This window comes from Marmota flaviventris, chromosome 7 (genome assembly GCF_047511675.1).
Source record: "Marmota flaviventris isolate mMarFla1 chromosome 7, mMarFla1.hap1, whole genome shotgun sequence".
NCBI lineage: Eukaryota > Metazoa > Chordata > Mammalia > Rodentia > Sciuridae > Marmota > Marmota flaviventris.
This window is the reverse complement of record NC_092504.1, coordinates 117,494,036-117,521,277: the sequence shown is the minus strand read 5'-3', so window position 1 is coordinate 117,521,277 and position 27,242 is coordinate 117,494,036. Positions and strand designations below refer to the sequence as shown.

The window sequence follows — 27,242 nt, the reverse complement described above, 5'->3', positions numbered from 1 at the left end:
ATGCTCCATTGTGTGTGAATTAGAGCTAAAGCATTCTTTTCATGTTTGACATATATAACTCTGGAATATTTTCTACTCCCTAAAACCTTACTGAATATAATTCAGTATTTTTATTTAATTAATCATTATTTACTAGGGAGCTTTGCTATTCACACCAAGTGTTTTGCAATTAAACCAAAGATCACTAGGTTTTCATATTTTATCTTTAAATGGTATTTCTCCTTTACATACCTTATATATTAAATTACATCAGGAAAAGCTTTTAGTCTTCAGATGTTATATAACAAATAATTACTTAGGTGGTAAAGGGTTAATAAAATTTTCAAGTTCTGCTAAAGAATTATGAAGTCCATCATTCATGTCTTGACTTCTAAGAAATTTTTTAAGAGTATCTAAAGCGGTTAGTGCTTCATTTTTTGATGGTAAAGGAAGTTCAGTTTCTAAAGATCCACCATCATCTTCATCTGAAGTATAAAATCCAGTTTCATCTGGCTGACTTTCTTCAGTGCATTCTGACTCATCGTTTGGTACTGCTTCACACGTCTCTAAGTCATCATCCAGGGCAGCATACTCCTCTATAGACAAACCTTCAGGAAATTCCACTCCTGCTCCCAGAGCATGGGTGACCAAATCAAGACCAGGGTCTCTCTCTGCATTGGCTGGGTCATTTTCTTCCTTTTGAGATTTGAATCCTGCTTCTTCGTAGCTTTTAATAATAGTCTCTGAGGTTACTGTACTCCAACATAGATGCAAGGTATCAACTGCATCTAGTAATGAAAATGTAAATTCCCTACTATCTTCAACAGAGCTTAAAAATTTCTTGATGAGACAATGTCGATATTTGATTTTAAGACTTTTAATAACACCTTGTTTCATAGCTACAAATTTGGAAGATAAACATGATGGAAAGAATGCTAACTCAATGGACTTTAGGTTCTTTACCTCTGGATGTGCAGGGGAAGAATCCACAAAAATCACCACTCTTCGTTGCTGGGCTTGAAATTTCTCATCAAGCTTTTGCATCCATTGTTCAAATATGTCTGAAGTCATCCAGGCCATTCTGTTAGCTTCATAATGTACAGGCAATGATTTTATACCTTTGAAACAATGTGGATTTTTGTTTTTTCCAATGACAAGCAAAGGAAGTTTTTCTGAGCCATCCATGTTTGCACCAACCATCAGAGTTATCCTGTCTTTGCACAACTTTCCAACTGAACATGTTTCTCCTTTAAATGCAAATGTATTTGTAGGTAACATTCGATAAAGCAGTCCAGTCTCTTTTATATTAAAAACATTTTTAGGATGATAATCATTTAAATAATAAGGAAGTATATTTTGGTACCACACAGTTGAAGGGTCTACTGATACACCTGAAGCTTCTGCAGGTTGAGCTCTGAATACTAAACCATACCTGGATTTAAAACGATCCAGCCAGCCATTACTGCACTTAAAGTCATTATGTCCCAGTTTCTGGGCAAAATCATTAGCTTTTAGACGCAACATTGGACCATTAACTGGTACATTTAGACACTGAGCAATTCGATACCATCTCATTAATGCCTCTTCTAGGTCTGTATAAAAAGCAGTTCTCAGTCTTTTTCTCTTTGGATCAAATCTCAAAGATTCAAAGGCTTCTAGAACTTTGTCTTTATTCTTCATAATAGAAGACAGTGAATTTTTCTTTATTCCATATTCAGCTGCAATCTCTGCTTTTTTCTTGCCACTTTCCACTGCATTTATGATGTCGATCTTTTCCTCGATGGATAGACTCTTCTTTTTCTTTACCGTTACAGGCAGAGTTGAGGCTTCCACAGGAGCTTCTGCCATCTCAGTCAGTGTGTACACAGAAAGCTCTCCTCTACTTCCTGCTGTCCATTTCTTTCAATTATTGTCTTTCAGTAGTATAAAGATTGCTGTTTTCTATCCCACTTCATATATTAAAACATGGTAAATGTCTGATAGTCTTGCCCCTTAGGAAACTGGTGACTAAAAATCCCTTTTCAAAAGATCTGAAGAAGAAAAATGTTATGCTCAACTAGAATGTTTTAGAAGAGAAACTCCCTTTGCAAGACCTTGTGTAGCTCAGTTTATAGTTTATTCAGAGTTCCAGAAGTCAAGCTAAAATAGAAATCTCATTATGTCAAACCTGTCCAGTCCTGCTGATATATTTTTGGAACTGCAATCCTTTAAGATGATCCATTTTATCCATGTGCGCATTCAACCTCCTATTAATTCTCTGCAGAAGGCCTCCCAGATAAGAAGAAAAAAATGCTCAAAAATTTTCATGTAAAATGTTGCCCATTAATTTCCAAGTCTCTTCAAGGGTAGCAATGAAAATCCTTCCAGAACTTGCCTGTGTATCTTCTCTCTCTGGAAAGTGAAGGTGAAAAAAAAAAAAAAAGCAGAAATTTTAGCAATGTCAATTGAATATCAAAAAGAATGTTCGTATAAATTATTATGCTCTTAATAACAATGAAATGAATAGAAAGATGTTTCTGAAATACAATAACCAAAGCTTCCAGGAGAAGTGCTTACCTCCTGAATAGTTTCTCCTTAGAAAGCTCTCTGGCTCTGCTTCGTGCATTTGAATTCTCACTTGCCGTTGAATCCTTTGTAATATATACTTCTGAAAGAAATCAGACAAATTTAATCTGTTTTGAAAATGTGGGCTTACCAAAATTAAAGAACTAAAAATGATTCTGGATAGATCTTTGGTGGCTATTTTTTACATGAGGTCACAGACTGCACTCTCTGACTTCTCTAAAAGAAAAAAACAGACAGTAGTCACAAGGCTCAACTTTTAATAGCACATGGGAGACAGTGTCCCCTTTATAGGAGTCTGGTAGAAACACTTCATTAAAAAAAAAAATAAAATAAAATTAAGGGATTGATAATTCCATTTTTAAAGATCTAGACTTTGCTCTATCTAAAAGCTTAAAAATCCAGTAACTTTTGAATCAATTTGACACATGAGTTGAAAGTATGTAGGCCAGAGATACTGGAGAAAAGGCATAGGAATAAACAAATTATTAAGAGGACATAATGCAGAAAAAGTCCTAGACTAAGAGAAGGAAGTAGTATGACTAGGGGTCTTACTAGCTCTACTTTCTAAGTGTAAAAAAAAGGGATTTCTCATAATATAAGGACATGGGATTTGGCACCAGACAGATGTGAATTGAGAAGTGATTCCACTGTTTAGTACAGAATCCTAGGTCATTTACTTAACCATTGAGTCTCAACTTCCTTTATTAAGTCATGTGGCGATGACCACAAGACCTACCTCATAGGGTTGCACTTATATAGTTTTTGATCCTTAAGGAAGGGCCCAGTCCAACAAATGTAGAGTGATGATTTCATCATCATCTTCTTTCTTATGTCCTTTCAGCTGTGTGACGGTTCAGGGATTTTATAAAATCCTACTTGTAAATGGAAGCAAAAATCCCAATTTGAATATCCAGCAAAAGCAGGGCACTTCTTAAGCCCAGTTGTCCTGAGAGAACAGTCACAGGGCTCACTTCTCTCTTCCCAGTCAATAGCTCCCTCACCAGAATCTACCAGCTCTGCGCCTTCTGTGGCCCAGATAACAAGAAGCCAACTCCTGGGTATTGTGTTGTGGGAGAGAGTGAGCAGCCCATTCTTCTTGCTTGGGCTTCTGGGTTTCCCAGATGACATGTCTACCTTTTTTTATTTTTTGATTTTTGTCAAAGTTCTTCTGCCTTTGTTGTCCAACACAAAGAAGTAATTTTATCATAGGAATTACAACAAAGGAGCTCTTTTATTTTATTTTTTAAATTGCTACAAGGTCTTCAAAATAATGGTAGCCTAGGGTTTTGGATTCCAAATTGCTTCAGTATCTATATTATTCCAGATAATCAATGATAAAGACAAAACTGGTCATACACACACACACACACACACACATCTATATATATCATATTTATGAAATACGATCATATATATATGAGATATATAGGAGTGTGTGTGTGTGTGTGTGTGTGTGTGTGTGTGTATGTGTGTATGTATCAACATCAGGCCTCCATGGAAATATAGGCCATTATGAATTCTGTAAACACAAATAGCAACCCAATCCAACTGACAGGGAGAGCTAACCTTTCTAAGTAAGACTTGACCATTTGGCTAGAAAAGAAAAATCTTGCTTGAGTATAGGTTCTCACGATATATTTTCCTGTAAATCTGCAAATATTTCAAAATAAAAACAATGTTTTGCTCCTATTAGGAAGATACCAAAGTTCAGAAACTGATAGCAATAACCAGTATTTTAAAAAAAGACAAAAATTACTAAGAGAAAAAAGGACATCTCCCAACTCCTCTCTCCTTCCCTTCCACCTTATTTTGCCAGAAATAAATCCTATCATTCAAACAAGAAGGATTACAGAAAAAGTAACCTGAATTTCTTCTTACCCCATCCTGGTTAGAGCAATATAATACAGCTTGACTATCTCTAATCCAAGAATCTGAAATTCAGTGGGTTTATGGATTGGGGATGTTGAACCAATAGAGTCCATGCAAATATTCCAAATTTGAAAAACTCCAAAATTTGAAATACTTCTGGTCCAAAAAATTTTGGGTAAAGAATACTCAACCTGTATATATAATCAGAGATTATGGGTTATTTTGATCATATCAAAAAGAATGACATCTTTAGGAAGATATTAGTTCCCCTGGCCAATTAACAGTGTTACTTCCTTCAAAAATAGCAAAGCTGTGGGGATGAGTTTGTGGCTCAGTGGTAGAGCGCTTGCCTAGCGACTGTGAGGCAGGGGGTTTGATCCTCACCACCAGATACATACATAAATAAATAAACAAACAAATAAATAAATAAATAAAGATATTGTGTCCATCTACAAATATTTTAAAAAATAGCAAATACATGGTGAAACACAATATATTCCTAAAACAATCTAATGCCAATCCAGACAAACTAGACTTTTTCCCTAGAAAAGTACTGCCTAATCAACAAAATGGGTATTCTCTGATCTCCCTCAGTAATATGTCTTATCTATCTCTATATATCTATATATGTAAATGTTTATATGTGTATATATATTTATGTATAAATATATGTATATATATTTCTCCTCTAGGGGTTAATGGCAGTGACTAATACTTCTCAGAAGTACACATTCTGTCAAGCTCATTAATCATTGTCCCCTTGGAAAAAAAAAAAAAACAGCAGAGAAATGCTGTACTACAAGTTAGGGAATATTTTCTCAATATTAATAAAGATAACCACAGAAGAAGAATAAGAAATTCACCAAAAGACTTAGCAAATGAACTCCAGTAAAGAAAACAATGGCCAACCCTACTAGAAATAGACAAATATAAATCTTCTTTTAAAAAAAGGAGACACTTTTTGTTTTGGCTTCTCAGAATAGCAGTGGCTGGTGTTTGCTACAGTCTAATAATTGGTTGTCAGGAGGCACATAAATTGGTATAAGGATTATGAAGGGCAAATTAGTAATATGATTCAAAAACCTTACAAAACATGCATAACTTTTTATTCAGAATATCTCTATCTAGGATTTTATCCCTAAAGAAATTATAGCTATAAAAATAATTTCTTACAAATGTATTAAATTTTCTATTGTTATGTAACAAATTACCATACACTTAGTGACTTAAAACAACAACCATTTATTATCTTACACTTCTGTAGGTCAGAAGTCCAGGTGGGCTCAACTAGGTCCTCTATTTAGGGTCTCAAAAAGTAGAAATCATGATGTCAGTCAGCTAGGCTCTGGGAAAGAACCTGCTTCCAAGCTCATCAGGATTGTTTGCAGAATTGATCTGCTTTACTGTAGAACTGAGGCCACTGCTTTTTTTGTTGTTGCTGTTGTCAGCTGTTGTCAGCACTCTCAGCTCCTAGGACCCTGTCAGTTCCTTGTCCATGGCCCTCTTCATTTCACATAGGAGAACAGTCTTCCTGTCCCATCTTTTGTACACTTTGAATCTGACTTCTTTTATTGTCAGTGAGACATACTTATCTGCTTCTAAAGGGCTCCTGTGATTAGGTTAGGTCCACTCAGATTATCTCCCTTTCTAAGAACTCAGTCAATTGACTAGTAACCTTAATTCCATCTGCAAAATCCCCTTGTGTGTAACATAATCATGGGAGTGTTATCCTATCATGTTTACATAATACAAGATAAGGGTTACTGAAGGTCATCTTAGAGTTTCCCAGATCAAACAAAAACATTCCTCACATTGTTGGTATATAATCATAGACAAAATTGGAAATGACCTAAATGTACAACAGAATATATAATATAAAGAATATCTATCTATATGTTGTCATATGATGAATCTCTAAAGGACAATGATTATTTAATAATTTAAGGAAAATTCCACGATACATTAAGTTAAAAAATCAAAATACAGGGCTGGGGTTGTAGCTCAGTGGTAGAGCTCTTGCCTAGCATGTGTGATGCACTGGGTTCGATTATCAGCACCACATATAAATAAACAAATTAATCAAATAAAGGTCTATCAACAACTAAAAAATATTTTAAAAATAAAAAATTCAAAACTATAAAATGCAAAAATAAAATACTTAGGAATCAACAAAAGAGGTGAAAGACTACAATGAAAACTACAGAACACTAAAGAAAGAAATTGAAGAAGACCTTAAAAGATAGAAAGAGCTTCCATGCTCTTGGACAGGCAAAATTAATATTGTCAAAATGGCCATACTACCCAAAGCGCTATACAGATTCAATTAAAATACCAATGTCATTCCTTATAGAAATAGAAAAAGCAATCATGAAATTCATTTGGAAAAATAAGAGACCCAGAATAGCCAAAGCAATCCTCAGCAAGAAGAGTGAAGCAGGAGGCATCACAATATCTGACCTTAAATTGTACTACAAATCTATAGTAACAAAAACAGCATGGTGTTGGCACCAAAATAGACATGTAGACCAATGGTACATAAATACAGTTGTCTAATACTAGACAAAGATGCCAAAAACATATATTGGAGAAAAGATAGCCTCTTCAACAAATGGTGCTGGGAGAACTGGAAAACCATATGCAACAAAATGAAACTAAACCCCTATCTCTCACCACCACAAAACTCAACTCAAAGTGGATCAAGGACCTAGGAATTAGACCAGAGACCCTGTGCCTAATAGAGGAAAAAGTAGGCCCAAATCTTCATCACATTAAATTAGACCCTGACTTCCTTGATGAGACTCCTAAAGTGCAAGAATAAATAGGATGGATTCAAACTAAAAAGCTTCTCAGCAAAAGAAACAATCAATGAGGTGAAGAGAGAGCCTACATTTGGGGAGCAAATTTTTGCCACACACACACGTCATATAGAACACTAATCTCCAGGATCTATAAAGAACTCAAAAATTTTAAACAAATTAAAAAAAATCAAACAACTCAATCAATAAATGGGCTAAGGAGCTGAATAGACACTTCTCAGAAGAAGATATACAATCGATCAACAAATATATGAAAAAATGTTCAACATCTCTAGTAATTAGAGAAATGCAAATCAAAACTACTCTAAGACTTCATCTCATGCCAGTCAGAATGGCAGGTATCAAGAACACAAGCAACAATAAGTGTTGGTGAGGATGTGGGGGAAAAGGCACACTTATACATTGCTGGTGGGACTGCAAATTAGTGCAACTACTCTGGAAAGCAGAATGGAGATTCCTTAGAAAACTTGGAATTGAACCATCATTTGACCCAGCTATCCCACTCCTTGGTCTATATCCAAAGGACTTAAAATCAGTTTACTATAGTAACACAGCCACATCAATGTTTATAGCAGCTCAATTCACAATAGCTAAACTGTGGAACCAACCTAGATGCCCTTCAATAGATGAATGGATAAAGAAACTGTGGTACATATACACAATGGAATAGTACTCAGCCTTAAAAGAGAATAAAAATTATGGCATTTGCAGGTCAATGGATGGAGCTGGAGAACATCATGCTAAGCAAAGTAAGTCAATCCCTCCAAAACCAAAGGCCAAATGTTCTCTCTGATAAATGGATACTGATCCATAATGGGGGGGTGGCGTCATGGGAAAAATGGAGGAACTTTGATTGGGCAAAGGGGAGGGGAGCAGGTATGGGGGAAGGAAAGATGGTGGAATGAGATGGACATTATTATTAACCCAGGTACATGTATGACTTTACATATGGGGCACCGCTACATCACGTATAACCAGAGAAATGAAAAATTGTGCTGTAGTTGTGTACAATGAATCAAAATGCATTCTGCTATCATATATTCCTAATTAAAATAAATAAATTAAAAAAATAAAAATACAAAACTATATATCACCAACTACTAAAAATTACATAAGGACAAAGGCTCATAGCTATTCCCACAGTGTTCAATGCCAGAAAACACAGGTTCTTAATAATAAATTATTAAGGAAAAAATATATATATATGAAAAAAAAAGACACTGACCAAAATATCAAATGTTCCTGGATAATTGAATTTATACCTAAATATAATTGAATTGTACCTAAATTCAGTTTTTTTCTCTTTATGTTAATTTTTTTACAATTCTAATGTTCTTTTTGTACCAGGTTATCATTAAAAAAAAAAAAAAAACAGTATGAAGAAACATAAACCTGTCATTCTTTTCATTCAGAATTTCTAGGTGTAGTAAATTACTCAGTTTTTTTGTACTGGGGATTAAACCCAGGGAAGCTTATCATTGAGCTACATTCTCAGTCCTTTTTATTTTTTACTGAGATAGGGTCTCACTAAATTGCTGAGGCTAGCCTCCCAAGTCACTGGGATTATGGAGATGTGCCACCATGACTGTCCAGTTACTCTCCTTTTATCAGTAGTTTATAGCCCTCTGCAGGAAAATCAACTACTTTCCAAACTGAAGAAAACACTCATTCTTTGTCTTCCACAAATAGACAGCAACTATGTCCACTTAATCCTGCCCATAGCATTATTCTAAATACCAGCAATTGCTGGTATTCTAGAACTTAACAGAGTTAGATTCCTGGTGCTGTGAGAGAACAAAATGAATCTAAAGTTCAATCTCCCAAGAAGGATCATGGGAAACAGATATGCAGAGACACTAGTATAAGAAAGACTAAAACGGGCCAAACTGAGGGCTGTGGGAGAAAAAAAGTGGGAAAATTAACTCTTACAAGCAGGATAAAAAAAAAAATGGATTTATAAGCTGGGCACGGTGGTGCGCACCTGTAATCCCAGCAACTCTGTAGACTGAGGCAGAAGGATCGCAAGTTCAAAGCCAGCCTCAGCAACAGTGAGGTGCTAAGCAACTCAGAAAGACCCTGTCTCTAAATAAAATACAAAATAGGGCTGGAGATGTGGCCATGATAAAAGACATAAAGTAGCATCTGAGTTCAAATAAAAAGTATGTGGCAGGTAAGAAAAGAAAACATTTTTGTTGGTAAGACTAGAGAGTGAAACATGGAAGAAGGAAATTATAGGGCAGTTTGAAGCATATCAAACAGTTTTATGTGGGCTGGGCATGTAGCTCAAGTTAGAGTGCCTGTCTAGCATGCATGAGGACCTGGGTTGAATTCCAGTGCCAATAAATAAATAGAAGTTTTATATGTAACTAAACCTTCATATCTATGTTAATATCTGTATCTATTAGTTGGCTAAATAAACACTCTCCCTCTAGATGTATAAAAAGGAATATTAATTTGGTTGACTCTGAACTATACTCTACTTATATACTGGAAAGTAAGATTGGGGTCAGACCTTGGTAAGAACTGAATGCTAGGATAAGGAATTTATTCAGCATGCCACAAATGTCACTCAAGGTTTTTGAGTAGAAGCATGTGACAGGATCACCTGAGAAACTTTCCTCTGTTGTTATAAGTGCATAAGAGAACTCTCCTACTTTTAGAAAAAAGTGATACTGAGAGCCTTAACATCAATAAATTCATCAGGTATACAAGTATAGTCTTTTTATAATTGAATGAAGTTGTACATATACTATCTACTATAAAACATTTTTTTTTTAAAGAGAATTTCAATATTTATTTTTAGTTTTCGGCAGACACAACATCTTTGTATGTGGTGCTGAGGATCGAACCCGGGCCGCACGCATGCCAGGAGAGCGCGCTACCGCTTGAGCCACATCCCCAGCCCCAAACTTTTAAAAAATGTAATAAGTCCTAGTAACTCACACCATACACCTTTACTTTGTACCTTACTTATTTTAGGGCTTCTTAAATAGTTCCATTATTCAGCATCTTCACGGGGTTTCATTCCAGAGGATTACACTGTGTGATCAACTAAATTTGAAAGAGCCTCTGTTGAACAATGAAACTTTTGAGACATCCCCAGAATTCCTATATAAAAGATCTGAAGTAGCAATTTCAGTAAATAATATTGATAAGCAATATACAGTATTCAATATCTAAATTAGAGTTAAAAGTCACTTGCATGTTTCATTTATGTAGAATAGATTAAAAATAATATTCTTCACATCTGTAATTCCAGCAACTCAGGAGGATCATGAGTTCAAAGCCAGCCTCAGCAGATTAGCTAGACACTGGGCAATTCAGTGAGAGTCTGTCTCTAAATAAAATATAAAAAAGGGCTGGAGACATGGCTCAGTGGTTAAGTGCCCCTGGGTTTAATCCCTGGTATCTCCCCACCCCACCCCAAAAATATTTAACTTGCTGCCTCTTTTCCTAAATAAAAGATAGGCTACTGGTCACTAATGAAAGACAGTCTACCGGAGTTCTCCACAAGCCTACTGAATATATAAGATCTAATTTTTCAAAAGCTGAATAAAATGCTATGTAACTAAACCTTCATATCGGTATCTATATTCATGGGGGGCAATCTCCATGTCATAAGTGAAGGTAGCTATTCCCCCTTTTCTTACTTCTCTGAACAGGTCAACTGAGAGAAAACTAGTAATCTTTTCTTTTTAAATAGAATAGATAGGCAGAATTTCCCAATCTAGAGCAAAAGACAGCAAGAAGGAAGAAAGGTAGGAAGGGAGTAGGGAAGGTAAGGAGGGAGGGAAATTAAGGAGGAAAGAGAAAATATGTCTCTATCTAAGCAGGACTAGGCTAAAATAAGTCTTTCAGTATCAACAAACAACAACAACAAAACCAAATAAAAAAACTTCCCCAGACCCCAAAAGCACTAGCTGCTGCTTCCTTTACTACAAAGGACACACACACTTTCATAATTTTCCATCATCAAGTGAAGTACCTTTCTGTGTTTTCTTAGAGCCACCTGCATTCTAATTTCCTAGGGGTAGAAGAAATCATGGAAAGATTAAACCTGTGTATAGCCCTGTAGAACTGTAATACCATGGATGTGGATTACTCATGCTCAGTACCAGAATCTCACTGTATTGAAGGGTGTCCGACATAATAAATAGCATCTTCTACAAGGATAAATTAGCATTAGTTCTGAGCAGTTCCAGTTCTTGAGAATCTCTATCAAAACCATCAGCAGCTTCCAAGGAAACTATTCTGCTAACAGCAAATTACCCAAGCAACTGTTCACCTTCCTAGCATAAGAAAAACCTCTAACAGACTAAGAGATTTTAGCAAAGTTAAGTATCTCCAAACTAAAGAGACAGAAAGCAGAAATGCTTAAGGATACAGCCAGCTCAAATACTAATGCACTCATTGCCAAAACTGTTCAAGCCCAGCTGGGCACTACCATGCACTTCTTCCAAGTCATCCTTGGGATACTTTGGGAATAACACTTGAACTTAGCTTCAAGTTCTGAGGTTACTTTTTTCCTACACAATAAGAGTAGTCACTATTCTAGATTGGAATCCTTTTCTTATGGTTGAGAAGAGGATGGCTTTGAGTATAAAAAATCCACAATAAGCCAAAGAACTTAAGTTATGGTTTGTGTGAGTTGGCATTTATATTTGCTGTTTTCTTGAAAAGAGAATCATTTAAGATACAGAAAGTCCCTTGATACTAGATTTGTTTTAGGATTTCAGTAGTGTTTTTTTAAGAGGTGGAGATACTTGTGGAGATAAGAGGTGGTGTCACAAGTATTTATTTTACACGAATCTAGAGAAGATATCTGTACGGCAATATTTCACTATTCTGACGCTCTCTGGAAATCTGTAGAGGGGGAGTTATGCTTCTGGTCACTTAGTGTTTAAAAAAGTCTCGGTTAGCAAATGTGACAAGGAAAGTGAGAAGTGTGGTCTAAAAAAGGCTTAGTTTCATCATGAGCAAAGTTACCCTTTGCATTTCTACAAGCGAAATGAGAATAAAAATGAGCGCCTAAAGCTGCTGCAGGAAATATCTGAAGGGAGATTAGTGTGTAGGGACAAAGGTAGCTACAATGTGTAAATGAGTTTCAGGTAGGTCTAGCACCACCGAGGAGGAGTCACAGTTTCCCTCCATTCAGTGCTGGGCGTTGGGGAGAGTGCCTTTGCAGGTTAGAGCTTCAACTTAAGAAACCACGAAGGGCTGAGAGAAGGAATTGCTCCGCGGTTTCTGTAGACAGGACAGCGATAGCGATCTACTTTAATGGGGCGAGCAAAGAAAGGAGACCTCGGTCATGTGGCAAAAGAAAGGAGCAGCCAAGAAAGGTTATTGGGGATCCACTCTCAGGGCGCGAGCAGAGTAGCTACAGATCACGAAGACGGAGCAGGTAGCAAGAGCTCAGAGACGACGGGAGTCGGGGATCTGGGTTTTCCAAAGGGAGTGGGCGCGAGGGCGCGGCAGGAGGGGGCCTGTCCGGGAACGGGGAGAGCGAGGGGGGGGGGCGCCTGCACCCCGTAGGCTCCCTTGTCCCCACATTCTCTCCATCCCTCCCCCATCCCGCCCGCGGAACTGGTATAACCTTCGTGCTCTTCGGTGGCTGAGCAGCTTTGGCTCTTCGGTGGTAGCGTGGCGGTAAGCTACTTCCACCTCCACCCTCCCGGCGCACCGTCTGTTGGGGGGACGCCTAACGCGTGAGGCCAGGGCCTGTGAGTGAGAAAGAAGGGACGCTGAGGGCTCCTGGAGCCCAGAGACCATTCAAGGCAGGCCGGCGAGCCCTTCCGCTAGCTCCCAGCGCTGGCTGACGCCTCAGGAGCCGAGCGCAGAATCCACGACCATTCAGCCGCCGCCAGAAAATTACCCGGGCAACGGAACCAGTGGAGTCCCGGATGTGGTTGCTAGGGCCGCAGCCGGAGAGGCGGGGCCAGCCTCTGGAGAGGGGCGGAGGGAAATTCGTGAGAGGCGCACTGGCACCATCGAGACGTGGAGGCGCCGTGCCCGATTTAGGGAGAGAGAGGCCGTCCAGAGCTAAGGACAACACCACTTCCGGTCCTCTCACTTCCGGCTTCGCTGCTCTTGGTGCTGGTTCTGGAGGCTGGGTTGAGAGGTCGCCGGTCCGAGTGTCCTCGGCGGTTGGTCAGTGTGAGCCTGTGACAGCTGCAGTTGCTCCCCGCCCCCGAGGATCCGAGGTGCGTGGGGGAGGGGAAGAAGGAAAAGGTCCAGGTCGCGTTTCCGCTCACTTCTTGCTCGGGTTGAGGCGATTCCAGAGAGCAGCCGCAGGATAATCTTCTACTTGAGAGGTGCCGGGTTCCCAGCAGACAGGTGAGGGCGGTGCGGGCCCGCCGGGGAAGAGGCGGGGGGAAGGCGGGGGAAAGATGCTTTGAGGGCGGACACGTTGCCTCGGGCTTCACTTCTCCGGACTTTTCCCCGAGCACTTCTATCCTTAGTCTGTACACTATCTGGCCAGTATTCTGCCTTCGGTTTCGGCCCCGTGGTTCCTGCAGTCCTGCCGAGTGTATCCCAGAAACAGTCGCTTGAGGGAGCAGGACGGCCCTTTGGGTCGGCACCCTCGGTTTGCATGCAATGAGTGGAAGAGGGCTGCAGGGTCCAGATCGTGATGAAGTGTCGGAGTGGGCCACCTGCGGGCTTGGTGTCCAACTTTCATTTCTCTCCTCCCCTGTCTGCATTTCCCCACTTCCTCTCTCCAGTTGAGAGGAAGGGAGATAGTGATAGTCCCTTGGAGAGGTTCGCCTGGTAGTAGTGCAGGGAGGAGCCCTGCCCGTGGAAGTTCCAAGAGCTTGTGAGGACGTCCAAAGATTGCTGGAGTTTGAGAAAGGGACTTGTGGCTCTGTCTTCTGGTCCGTCCCTCTTTGCCCAGTTATTGCTGCTTACTTGTCTAGGAAAGGAAGTTTTTCTTTTGAACAGTTTTTAAACTCTAGACTTTTTCCTCTCTTTATTATTGCTTCCTTGGCTTTGTTGTTATCTTCCCCTTGAGCTCTTTGATCTCAAAAAAGTTTGTGCTTTACACTTCCAGCAGATCCTTTAACCACCCTTTTAGGATTTCTGTTTCTTGTCTCTATTTTCTCCCAGAGTATGCTTCCTCAGTTCTTAATGGATAAGGAAACAATGGAAGGTCTGCAGGACTTTTCAACGTGTGCTTTCACCTGGAAGGGTGTGTTCACGTTTGCCATTTAATTAACTTCGTTGACAGAAAGGTGCACCAGATTGGTTATGTTCTTCCAGCCCTTTATGGGTTACGTTTAGCCAGCTGCAGGGATTGGTCGTTTCATTACTGCTCTTTCAGAGTGAGTACAGTCAACTATATTTTAGTACTGTTTTAATCATACTTTTCTTCCGTTTTTGTTTTCCTTGTTCAAGGTAACCAACGCCCTTTCCCAGCCATAAAGTCCAACACCATTATCTGGGAAAATGGACAATATTTCTATTCTAAATTTATTTTCTGGGTTAAGATCGCTTCCTCAGTTACTTTGGTTCCTTTTTAAATCAGTATATTAGTTTTCCTTAGTTTATGATTTGACTTGATTCTGAGCTATGAATTGAGGTCTGTGGATTTTCAGGGGTCTTCTTGGTCCCTGTCCTTGAAATCATATGACAGGTTTTGTTTGAGTGACTTTTTCCAATCCCCCTCTGGAGTGAATGTCCATTCCTTTTCTCAAATTCTCAAAAGAGATATATGTCTAAATAGATTAAAACCACTACTTAGTGACTTGCTGAAGTCAGTGAAAACACAGCTTTTGGTGGAGCTGTTATTTTCCCAAACAGTAAGTGGCTTGTTTGGGGCCAAGGTGAGTAGAATGCAGGGATTCCAACTTGATATTGAAATCTCCAAGTACTTCATAACTTCAGTGTGTCTACATTCCTTCCTAGACTTACAGAAGGAAGTGACACTGTCTATTTATTTAGTTCCTGCTTTGTGGTTTGAGGTTTCTAAGCACACTATAGCCAATGCTTTGGTGATCCAAGGGATGAATAAATTGATGTGCTTAGGCACACCTGAGTAAAAGATTTAAATTTTGGTTGTACTTTTCTTTCATTTCTTGTTTTCCCACTTCGTATTTACCTTGGGCTCTAGCTTTGCAAGGAAGAAAAAATAAGATATTTCAGTGGTGTGGATCCTAAGCCTTTGTTATGTTGCTGCTTAACTTGACAAACTCTCTCCCTCCATACTATGTTAGATATTTTAATGATCGTTTCTTTCTTTTGAGTAAGTTAGAATCTTTCCAAACTCAAGTTTTAGAGTGCATACTTTCTGATTGATTGTCAAGTGTGTGTGTGTGTGTGTATGTGTGTATGTTGCTTACCTTATGCATGCAAGGCAAGTATTCTACAACTGAGCTATATTCCCCAACCCATGAAGTGTTTTTTGATTGAAGGTTAAAGTTCTAAAAGTTTGAACCTTATTTCATATAATTTTAGAACTTGAGGAGTTATACAGCTTATCAGAATCTGTCTAACCAGTTTCTGGTTTTATTTTGCTCACAAAATAATCTTCCTTTTATATAGCATCCTAACTTGGAGGAGCAGTTAACATTAACTTTGTAAAGAATGTTATGTTAAAATTAGTTTCTTTCTAAGGTAATGACAAATTCAGAAGGTAAATTATATCCAACACCATAGTGACAGTTACATTTGTTTTGCCTCCTGTGTGCCAGAATTTATGCTAAGTGCTTTACATGGTTATTTCATCTAATCCTCTTAGCAACTTTATAAGGGGACTAACCCTCCTGTTTTTATAGATGAAGAGACTGATACAAATGGCTAACTGGAGCTAAAATAATCTGTTCTGAATTACACTGATAGAGCCAGCATTTGATCCTAGGTGTCTGGCAGCACACTACTTTAGATAGCTACTATATTTCCATTACATTCTTTCAGGAATGAATTGGGGATATGTCACCTGATTTTCTGTCAGACATTAAGAAAAGGTCTTTTCTTTTATTGCTCTTTAGTGGATGAACAATTACTTGAATGTCCTACTGAAAAGTGTGACAAAAAGAAGTGAACTTGAACAGGGCTTATAGAGTGGTCATCTATAGGGTTTTCCCATGAAGATGGATATAAATCTATGGGTGCGTTGTGTTCCTTAATGACATACAGGGGTGGGAAATGTGAAAATAAGTTATAAATAATAACCTTTTTACATCAAAACCCATCTTTAAGCATAAACAAATTTCAGGATAGTTCCCTGCTTAATATATACCTTTCTCTTGGGGTAGAAAAAGGTATATATTAAGCAGGGAACCTAAGGTAATATACCTATAGATGAACAGACTAAAAAAGTGAGTTACTTCCACATACTTTGGAAGATAATGACTTAAGATCCATGATAATCTAAAAGATACATGCCAACATTACTTCTGGGATGTATGAAAAAGGCTTTATAAAACAAAGGATCTAACATGGTTTCTACTACATTTACATAGTCATAGAAGCCACTTAATATCTCTATCAGATTCTCAACTATTTTCTGTGAGACAAAAGTATATGTATGTATTTTTTCCTCTTTATTTTCTGTTCTTTCTCCTACCTCTCATTCCCCTCTCCTCTATCTCTTCTAAACCTTTGTCTTAAGATGGTCATAGGCAAGTGTTGCTTAGTTCTGTTAGCAGTTGACTCCTAAAAAGGAACATATGATCTTTTTATAAACTATTTTCCCCCTAACAAACATACTTTTTTAAAAAAAAAAATTATTCTAATTTATTATACATGATGGCAGAATGCCAATCATTTCATATTACACATATAGAGCACAATTTTTCAGGTCACTGATACAAACATACTATTTAAGTGAATACTGTTCTTCTGAGAAGCAATCTGCTTTGAAATCCACTTCTGATACTACTGTTAACTCATATTGAGACATATGGTAAAGTTCTTTTCTACCTTTGTCACTTCACCTTAGTCACCAGAGTCTGAATAACTGGGTATTGGGCTTTGTTTATTTGTTTTGGTGGTACTGGGAATAGAATCCAGAATCTTGTGCATGTTGGGGAAATTCTTTACCACTGAACTACATCCCTAGCCCGCAGTGATTCAGTATTTGGAAGAAATCATATCTCTTCTCAAAAGACAAAGATTTGTTACCAAAACTAAATTTTTAGAATGTTTCAGGCTTTGAAGGTAGTTGTAAAACTAGTAATTGCTCAATTCTTTTGTGAAAATACAGTTTTAGCATTGCTATTTTCTGAACTAAGAGTTTTTGTTTGGTTTCATTTTTATCTTCTATTGCTTTGAACTAGCAGCAATAGATGTTCATGATTGATTTTCTTTAATCCTTTGGGGAGCAATAACAGATTTTGGAGCGGTACTGTAAGAGCAACAGAGTTGTGAGGCCTAAAATCATTCAGAGTGGAAAGTCGGTTGGTCAAGCCCCATTTCTGCTAGCATGAGATAGAATTCTAGAGCAAAGGTTTCCAAACTTTTCTGCATCATAGCACACATACAAAATTATTTACATTTGTGATGTCTGTAGCAAGGCCCTCCCTAGCTTTCTGAAAGTTTTGGGGGATAAAACAGTGGGACAGTATTTTAGCACATCTGTAATACATTCTTGGCATGTTGCTTGGAAAGTTTGCACTAGAGAAGAAAATGTTACTCCATGTTTAATACCTTTGTTTGTTTAGCATGTAATAATTTATAAAACACTTTCATATATGTTCTATTTTTATTCCAGCCATGTCATTTAGTGGAACAAATACCATAGCCACGTTAGAAATGAAGAAATTGAGATTTAGGTAAAGTGCTTTGTATAAGATCAATGGATCAAGAATTCACGTGCTAGGTAGAAAGAATCCTTAGGGGTTCAGGAAGGGACCTTTAATCTCTAAGATGGCCAGGACCCTATCTGCTTTGATTGTTATTTCCATTTTCTGAGTCAGTTTCCAGGCACCTAGCGCTCCATAATAGTTATCATTTATTGAGTGCTACTCTGGCTTTCTAAATCCTATAGTGATTAAATAATTCCAGGACATTGAGAGTGGTGATCAAGTTCCAGTTAAAGTGTGTGTCATTGATGGCAGGGGATGGTGGTGGTGCTGGTAAAGGAAATGGTCAAGTGGACTGTCAAGGGCTTATCTTCACAGTTTTGAGATGATGGCAGTTTAGCAGGATTTCCAAGTTTTTTGAGTAAAAGTGGATTAAAAGAGAAATGTAGTAAAATTCAAAGAAAGTAACTTGGGCCATTGGGCCATTAGTGTTTAGGTAATTCTAACAAAAGGATTAAAAATGTAGATCATCTTAATATATGGCTAAATGTTAATTGTAGACTATTTCTCCTGTTGTTTTTTTCTTTTTCTTTTCTCTTTTTTTTATTGGTGGTAACTGGAACCAGTGCTTTCTGTGTGCTAAGCATATGTTCCACCACTGAGCTACATCTCCAGCACTAGATTATTTCTTAAAGATGGGCTTATAGATGATTTTTATTTTTCTCTTTCTTACTTTCTACTTTTATATACAGCATTTGATTACTTTTAAAATTAAAAATAAAAATGAAAGTACTATATACTCTGTGTTCTTTTGGTGCTGGGGATCAAACCCAGGACCTTGTGCATGCTAGGCAACACTCTACCGCTGAACTTCATCCCCTGCCCCTATACTGTATGTTCTTGAAAGAAAAATTCTAATCACAGATAGAATAAAAGTTTCCTCTACTCCCCAGTCCCTCTAACCCTCATGTCTCTTCCCAATTAATTTGAGAAGAAGATGAAATATATGAGGAAGCCCTAAACCTGCTCTAATATGATAGTAACTAGCCACATGTGGCTGTTTAAATTAGTTGAAATAAAATAAAATTAAAAATTCAGTTCCTTAGTTGCACCAGCCACATTTCAGTGCTCAGTAGCTGCCTCGTGGCTGCTTTATTGGACAATGCAGGTTTGGAACATTACCAAAAACATTTGCCAGCCTGCTAAAACTTTAAAATGCTATATGTTCCTGACATAATTATTATATTATTGAAGTAAGATTTTGAAAATCCCTGTGTTCTCCATGGTGCCTAGCAGTTTTTGTTTTAGCTGATGAAATATTATTGCCATGTTCTCTCTCAGCTTTTTAACTAAATCCAGATGGCCAAAGTCTAAGTCTAATGTTTTTCTTGGATACATGGGGATTATAGTTAGCTGCTTTTCTAGGATAAAGATGTCAGCTTTTCTCAGGACTTGAGTGTTTTCTCTCTTGAGCTCTAGATCTATATATCTTGTTGTCTGATTGACAACTTCTTAAATATCTTAAAGGTATCTCAAATCTAGTATGTATCAAACTAAATTGATTTCCCTTCCTTCTTCTCCAACCCCCCAAACACTTGTCCTCTTTTTTTATTCCTTTTTTTTAAGTGAAAGATGCCATTATATTTTCATTTTATAATCAAGAAAATTAGGAGTGATGTGTATATCCCTTTCCCTGAGACATCAAATGAGTCTACAGATTTTATTAATCTTACTTTCTAAATGTCATTTGAATCTATTCCTATTCCCACTAACACCACTTTAGCTTGTTACCATTATCTTGACTGAAATTTCAGTAGCCTTTGGCTACTTTTGGCTCTTCTTTAATCTGTTATCCATCCTGAAGGCACAATAATTAACTTTGAAATATGTCTGATTTTCATTCTCTTCCTCAATTGTTCTACGGCTTTCCATTGCTTCTAGAGTAAAAATGAAACTCCTTAACAGTGCATAGTTCCCCAGCCTCAGGAGTGCCATGTTCTGCCTAACTCCCCACTTCACCCATGCTGGCCTAGGTTAGTCCTTTGTATTTTGTTAGCTCCCTCCTGTTTTTGCACGGTTTTTGCACATGCTTTTCTCTTTGTCTGGACCATTCCTTTTTTTCTTTCACTTCACTTGTTAACTCCTGGTCATGCCAGTTTCACATCTTAGCTAAAGTTTTGCTTCTTTAGGGAATATTCTAACCTCCTAGATAAGGTAATAACATCATACATTTCCAAAGCTACAAATGACATTTATTTATTTGATTATAAGGTTGCCTTTCTCTTCAGTGGCCTATAAACCCTATGAAGGTAGGAACAATATCTAAATATCTAGTTGTCTTTTTTTTCACCCGTTTTTGGATTCCTAAGACCTAGGTCAGGACCTGACCCCTAAATATCAATTCATTAATTTTCTAAGTTGATGTTGTAAAGATTTCAGCAAATGGAGTTTTGTAATATAAGATTTAAAAAAAATATTTATTTTTTAGTTTTAGGTGGACACAATATCTTTATTTTATTTTTTTGTGTGGTGTTGAGGATCGAACCCAGCGCCCCGCGCATGCCAGGCTAGTGCGCTACTGAGCCACACATCCCCAGCCCGGTAATATAAGATTTTGAATATGAATTTTTATAAACATAGTCATTAAAATAGTAGAAGCTAGCTGGATACTGTGGCACATGCCTGTAATCCCAGCAACTTGGGAGGCTGATGCAGGAAGATTGAAAGGTCGAGACCAGCATGGGCAACTTAGTGGGACCCTGCCTCAAAATGCAAAATAAAAAGGGTTGGGCCGGGCATGGTGGCGCATGCCTGTAATCCCAGTGGCTCTGGAGGCTGAGGCAGGAGGATCAAAAATTCAGAGCCAGCCTCAGCAATTTAGTGAGGCCCTGAGCAACTGAGCAAGACTGTCTCAAAAAATGTGATTCAGTGGTTAAATGCCACTGGGTTCAATCCCCAATACAAAAAAAAAAAAAAAAAGGTGTGAGGAAAGGGGTTGGGGTTGAAACCCCCAGTACCAAAAAATAAAAGAGTTAAATTGCCAACTAGCTTTTCAAATATGCGGAACCAGATTATTAATAGTTATATAAAATATAACATGTTCTTTGATTATTTATAGTAAGTTTTTATTTTTAGATGGTTTTAAATTTAACAGATTTATTGTGAATACAGTATAGAGGTTGTATGTATCCCATACCTTTTATGAACATATTCATTAATAAATTTGTTAATAAATATACTTACTAAATAATATTATATTATTGACATATAATTGTGTTTCCTATTTTAACATTATTAACACATTTCATTATTATGATATATTTGTTATAATTAATGAACCAATATTAACACATTATTGTTAACTAAATCTGTATTTTATTCACATTGCCTTAGTTTTTCCCTCATATCCTTTTTCTGTTCCAAGATCCCGTCTAGGGTAGTATAATCTATTTAGTTGTCATGTGTTCTTTTGGTTTGACAGTTTATCTTGTGTCCTTGTTTTAGACAGGTTTGAAGATTATGAGTCAGATATTTGTATACTTTCCCTCAACTGGGATTTATTTGATGTTTTTCTCATGATGAGACTGATGAATGTGTTTGGGGGAAAAAGACCACAGTGCCATTTCCATCATGTATTGAGAGTATCCTACTGTCAGTACTCTTCAGCACTGCTGATGTCAAACCTTGAACACTTGGCTTGTCACGTTTATCCACTATGAACTTACTGTTTTTCCCTCTCCTTTGTATATTGTACTTCTTGGAAGAGAATCTCTTAGTGAAGTACACAATTGGAGAATGGGAATTATGTTCTATTTCCTTAGGGTCAAGTATTTATGTAAACTTTTGGGAAATATTCCATAAGGGAAACTTATCTCTTCTTCCCATTTATTAATTTATTCATTTGAATCAGTATTGACTCAAGGATATTTATTTTGTACTCTGAGTTATAATCTGGTAGTACTTTATTTTTTTGCTCATATTGTTCTAGCTTTGGCCATTTGGAGTGCTTTTAGTTAATGCTACATTCCTGTGACATACCCCCATCATTGTGAGGTTTATGGTGATTTTCTTTTTGACTTTTGAACAATTTTTTTTTTTTTTAAATTTTCCGACACTACAACATGCCCCAGGCTCATCTTGATGTATATTATCTGCCCCAGTCCTAGAATCAGCCATTTCTCCAAGGAGCCCTGGTTCCTTTTCTTAGAGAATGATTAGAAACCAATACCTGAGCTCTGTGTATGCTTATTACTACTGAGATGTCATTGTTTCTAGGCCCTCACATCAGATAGAACAAGGAAATATATGGTTGTATACTAATTGATGTATATGCACATTGTATGTAATAATCTGTATCTATTAAGTGATATTCAGGGTATTTACTATGAATTTTTTCCATTGAAAAAAAATTATCTGTGGGGCTGGGATTGTGGCTCAGCGGTAGAGCATTTGCCTAGCATGTGCGAGGGCCTGGGTTCAATCCTCAGCACCACATAAAAATAAATAAATAAAATAAAGGTATTATGTCCAACTACAACTGAGAAATAAATATTTTAAAAAATTATCTATGAATTTTGAATGAATTTATTTGGTATGGTTTTGATAATTTTCTAACAAAGTAACTCTCCAATTATTCATTGCTAAGGGAGAAAAACAATTCATACTTATAATACCCAATAATGGGTAACCTATTTGGTCTTTGAGTGAATTCAGTTATAACAAACACTAAAAACAGTGGTACTCTTTGGGTTGGCTTCACTGCTTATATTCTGGAACTCAGCTGGCCATGTGTGAAGAATGCAGCCACCATTCACTGTATAATTTAGTTTATTTACAGCCAGTTTTCCTTTCAGAGAGCAATTTAGTTTTGTTGTGGTCCTGGGGATTGAACCCAGGGGTGTGTAACTGCTAAGCCACATTCCCAGCCCTTTTTTAATATTATTTTGAGACAGGGTCTCCCTGAGTTGCTAAGTGCCTCTCTTAGTTGGGATTACAGGCATGGAGAGTCTTATCGTTTTACTTCTTAATAGTTTCTCTGTAACACAGTCTGAAGGAGGAAAAGAAAAAGTCTTCTCCAAAGAGTTAATTTTGTTACTTGGTTAGAAATTGATTATGATGGTGGAGATGGGCATAATTGAATATGTTAGATTGATTGCTAAATTATTTCTCTTTACTAAATGTAATTAAGAATTAACTGTATTTGGTCCAAGTATCTGAATTTATCTTATGTGTTTATCTTTTTTGGGTTTTCCCCGCTTTCTTTTATTTTTTGGAGATGGGGATTGAACCCAGGGATTTGTGTTTGCAAGCACTTTACCATGAGCTATATCCCAGCCCTTTTGTGTTAATCTTAATAAGCAACTTGAACTATAGGACTTGTAGATGTCTGTCAAAACAGCTTTTGTAGTTACCATAGTTATAGTAATTAATATAAACACAGAAACATGAGGTGATTCTGTATTATCTTATTTCTTTTTATTTGGTTATTCTGTTTATGAAAGGAAATGTAATATGCTTTGAACGTACTACATGGTAAGCCATTTTCAGTCCACTATCATTTGAATTGGACAGTAGGGAAAGTATTTTTTTCTTTTAGGAGAGCTGTCATTATAGAAAACAAAATTATTTTAAGTTGTTTTGATGAAACGGAAGACTTCTGTATTTTGGATATTGTTTTCAACTCTAAACGTGTTTTTTTAATTTGAGTCATTATATATTTTAATTCTAATTTTTTTGCTGTAAAAGTAAGTTCAACTTGAAAATTAATATTGAATTATGAAATCAAAACAAACCTTACTATTCTCTTACCATTTATTCATGAATGAGAAAGGGTAGACATATTCTAATAGATTCTATTGAGAATGAGAGAGATAGAGCCACTTTCTTTAATCTTTAGCATGGTAACCAGACTCCGGAATGTCACAGAACAGTCAAAGAAGCTCAGCAAGATTAGATCAAAGCAAGCCTGTCTTGCTACTTTCAGCTCAGTGTTCTGTATTTAACCTTGACTCACCAATTGGAACTCCTTCATTCCATATGTTGTTGTTATTTATAGTACTTCTCAAACTTTTTTTTTTAACTATTCAAAGAATAACTCAAGACATTTCTGTGAAGATTTATTACAAAAAAAAATCAGTAAATTTCTCTGAAGACTTATGTGTATTGTTTTGTCCAAGTGAATTTTGCTTTAGCTTCCTTAACATACTTATTTTACTAAATTCATATTCCAGTGTGATCTGCCATGTTTTTCCTGTTTATATCTGCCTCCCTGTGTCTTGGGCATACTATTTTAGACCTAATGGTATGTGAGTACTTAAATTATGATTTCTGTTCAACAACTCTCATCCCATAGATATTTTAGTATCAGACTGCTGAGTCTTTGAACTCAGCGGCATCATTGACTGTACATGGAGTGGGTTTTTGTTTTTGTCTTTTGTTTCATCTTGCTGGAGATTGAACCCTGGTCCCTGCTTTTACTAAGCAAGTGCTCAGCCACTGAGCTATAACCCTAAAATGTATACCTTAAACAGCACAAATTACAAGTCATTAACTTTTAAATCTTTTCACTCTTATTTCTGTTAGTCATCAAACTTATAAACAAACATATCTTTACAAAATAATTGTAAAGTAATTCAGAGCATTTAAAATATTAATAATGTAAGATCTAGTATATTTCCTTGCAATTCTTGGAAATTTTTTTTCCTCCTCCTTTTCTTTTCCATTTATTTATTTATTTATTTAAATGCTAGGGATCCAACCCAAGCTTTGCATATACTCTGGTAAGCGCTCTACTAATAAGCCACATCCCAAGCCAGTTTTCAGTTTTGTGCTGTTTCCCTGTCTGCCTCAAGTTATTTGGTTTTTCCTAGAGCTATTTTCCTAATTGGTATTACTTTAAAATTAGGGAGCGGATGATAAATTCTATTTTAAAAGAAAGTAGAAGATTGCAAAAATGAACTGCCTTAATGTTCTTTTTTTTGACATTCTACTCTTCATTATCTCTACAGATTCCTTCCTCTTTTGAGGCAAGATACCACAGTCAAAGAGATTGCCACCTTTTATCTAAGGGTAATTCCTTTACCTTTGCTCAAAATTTTTTGTTATTTAAAAAATATTAATCTAATTTTAAATAGAACATTTACAGAAAGTACAGATAATTCTTCCCAGGGGCCTTAGACAACTAAGTGCATTTAGAGTTGTAGGGTATAGAATTCTCACTCATTGAAAGTTTCCTCACCCCATTTCCCCTGATGCTGATATCTTACATAACTGTAATTATCAAGAGTAGGAAGTAACATTGGTATAATATTATTCATTAAACTGCAGACCTTATTAGAATTAAACCAAATTTTCAACTACTCCCTTTTTCTGTTCCAGGATTTTATCCAGGAACTCATATTGAATTTAGTAATTTCTCCATTGTCTTCTTTAATTTGTAAGTTTCTTATTCTGTCTTTGTCTTACACGAACATGATACTTTTGAAGAGAATAGATCAGTTAATTTTTAAGCATGTCTCTTAATTTGTGTTTGTACAGTGTTTTCATATGAAAACATTTTAGCATTTACTGAGTGGATCTTGTCAGCAACATTTGTGATCTGATAATGATTCTGTTTGCTCTTATTTCCTTTCTATATTTTAATTGAGGTTCCTTTGTAAGGAAGAGTCACTTTTTCTCCTGTTTACTTGTTTATGTCATTATGGACTCCTTAATGCTTGTTCTGTGTTTTTAAATTCAGTGCTATCCTTTATTGCTCAGTTTTTTTTTTTTTAAGTATATTTTTAGTTGTGGATGAACACCATACTTTTATTTTTATGTAGTGCTGAGGATTGAACCCAGTGCCTCATGCATGCTGGGCAAGTGCTGTATCACTAAGCCACAACTCCAGCCTCAAATTTTGTTGTTCAGTTTCTTAAGAACTAATGGCTCCTGTGTTCTTTGGACAACCCCTCATCCTTTTTGTTTTCTTTTAGAGTTTTCTTAGTTTCTGACATAAGATGATGTTCCAGCCCATCTTGTATTTTCCTGCCTCAGTCTTAGAATCAGCTACTTTGTCTAAGAGCCTTGATTCTTTTTATTGAAATATTTAGAAACCAAAATCTGGGCACCAGATACACTTATTGTCACTATACAGTCTTTGCTTCTAGGCTCCTTAGTGAACAGAGCTAGGAAAGTAAACAAATGCACATAAATATTTATGTGCATATATTACAAATATAATAAATACGAATTTATACTGATGTCTCTGATTCCAGTCCAACACCACAGAATTAATTTTAGCATTTCTTCTTTCTTTATTTATAACTTCTTTTTTTTAAACAAACATATCTTTTTTTTTTATACCTTTATTTTATTGATTTATTTTTATGTGGTGCTAAGGATCGAATCCAGTGCCTCACAAGTGTGAGACAAGCACTCTACCTCTGAGCCACAATCCCAGCCCTATTTATAACTTCTTTAACCCCAAGAAACCCATTTCTAATTTTCCTTATTTTTCTTCCCTTTCTTCTTTTGGTTATTCATTATAATACATTTAGTTAATTTGTTGGTGTCTCTGTACTATTTTGAGTTCCCACCCCATGCTGGCTGGTTTTAGCTGTTTGTTTTTTAATTAAAAACTTTTATATAGTATATTTGAAAATTGCTATGGCTCTAACAGTCAGAATTAATTTGGGGCGGGAGGGTGGTACCAGGGATTGAAACTTGGGGCACTCAACCACTGAGCCACATCCCCAGCCCTATTTTGTATTTTATTTAGAGACAGGGTCTCACTGAGTTGCTTAGCACCTCACTTTTACTGAAGCTGGCTTTAAACTCATGATCCTCCTGCCTCAGCCTCCCAAGCCACTGGGATCATAGGTTTGCACCACTGTACCTGGCAGAATTAATTTTTAAAAAGAAAAAAATATGTGTCCAGAAATGTCACTTTTCCTTTTCCTCGGTTACCCTGTTCCTATTCTCTTCATTTTCCTACATCTTTCTACCCCTTTCTTACCTGCCCTACCCAGAGCCTTGGATAGTACTGAACCTTATATGTACTAAATTTTTTCCTGTGTGTGTGTGTGTGTGTGTGTGAGAGAGAGAGAGATAAAATTTAATTTGTAAATGAGGCACAGTAAGAGATTAATAGCAATAATCTCTTATTATACAATAGTCTATTTTATAGACTATTGTAATAAAATAGACTAATAAAATGTACTATAATAAATGATATATGAATATGGTGCCTTTATCTTTCAAAATATATTATTTTCACTTAAAGGAAGCACTTTATGGC

General features: G+C 36.7%; 2 protein-coding genes across 9 annotated transcripts in view; one reads left to right on the top strand and one right to left on the bottom strand.

Moving 5' to 3' along the window:
* Positions 1–216: 216 nt before the first annotated feature.
* Tigd4 (tigger transposable element derived 4) lies at positions 217–12,861 on the bottom strand. Its single transcript, XM_071614869.1, has 3 exons — positions 12,823–12,861; positions 2,536–2,626; positions 217–2,370 (listed from the first exon to the last, which is right to left on the bottom strand). Exon 3 carries the CDS (start codon positions 1,825–1,827, stop codon positions 292–294), a length of 1,536 nt encoding a protein of 511 aa, XP_071470970.1. The 5' UTR covers positions 1,828–2,370; positions 2,536–2,626; positions 12,823–12,861; the 3' UTR covers positions 217–291.
* Positions 12,862–13,311: 450 nt separating this feature from the next.
* Arfip1 (ARF interacting protein 1) overlaps positions 13,312–27,242 on the top strand; it is a 114,454-nt gene continuing 100,523 nt past the window's right edge. For 4 of the 8 annotated variants that reach the window (XM_071614606.1, XM_071614607.1, XM_071614608.1 and 1 more), the window contains exons 1-2: positions 13,312–13,562; positions 24,973–25,033. The gene's annotated coding sequence lies outside the window, so the exon portion shown is untranslated. The remainder of the gene's footprint in view (positions 13,563–24,972; positions 25,034–27,242) is intronic. The other 4 variants (XM_071614605.1, XM_071614603.1, XM_071614604.1 and 1 more) reach the window with 3 other exon arrangements.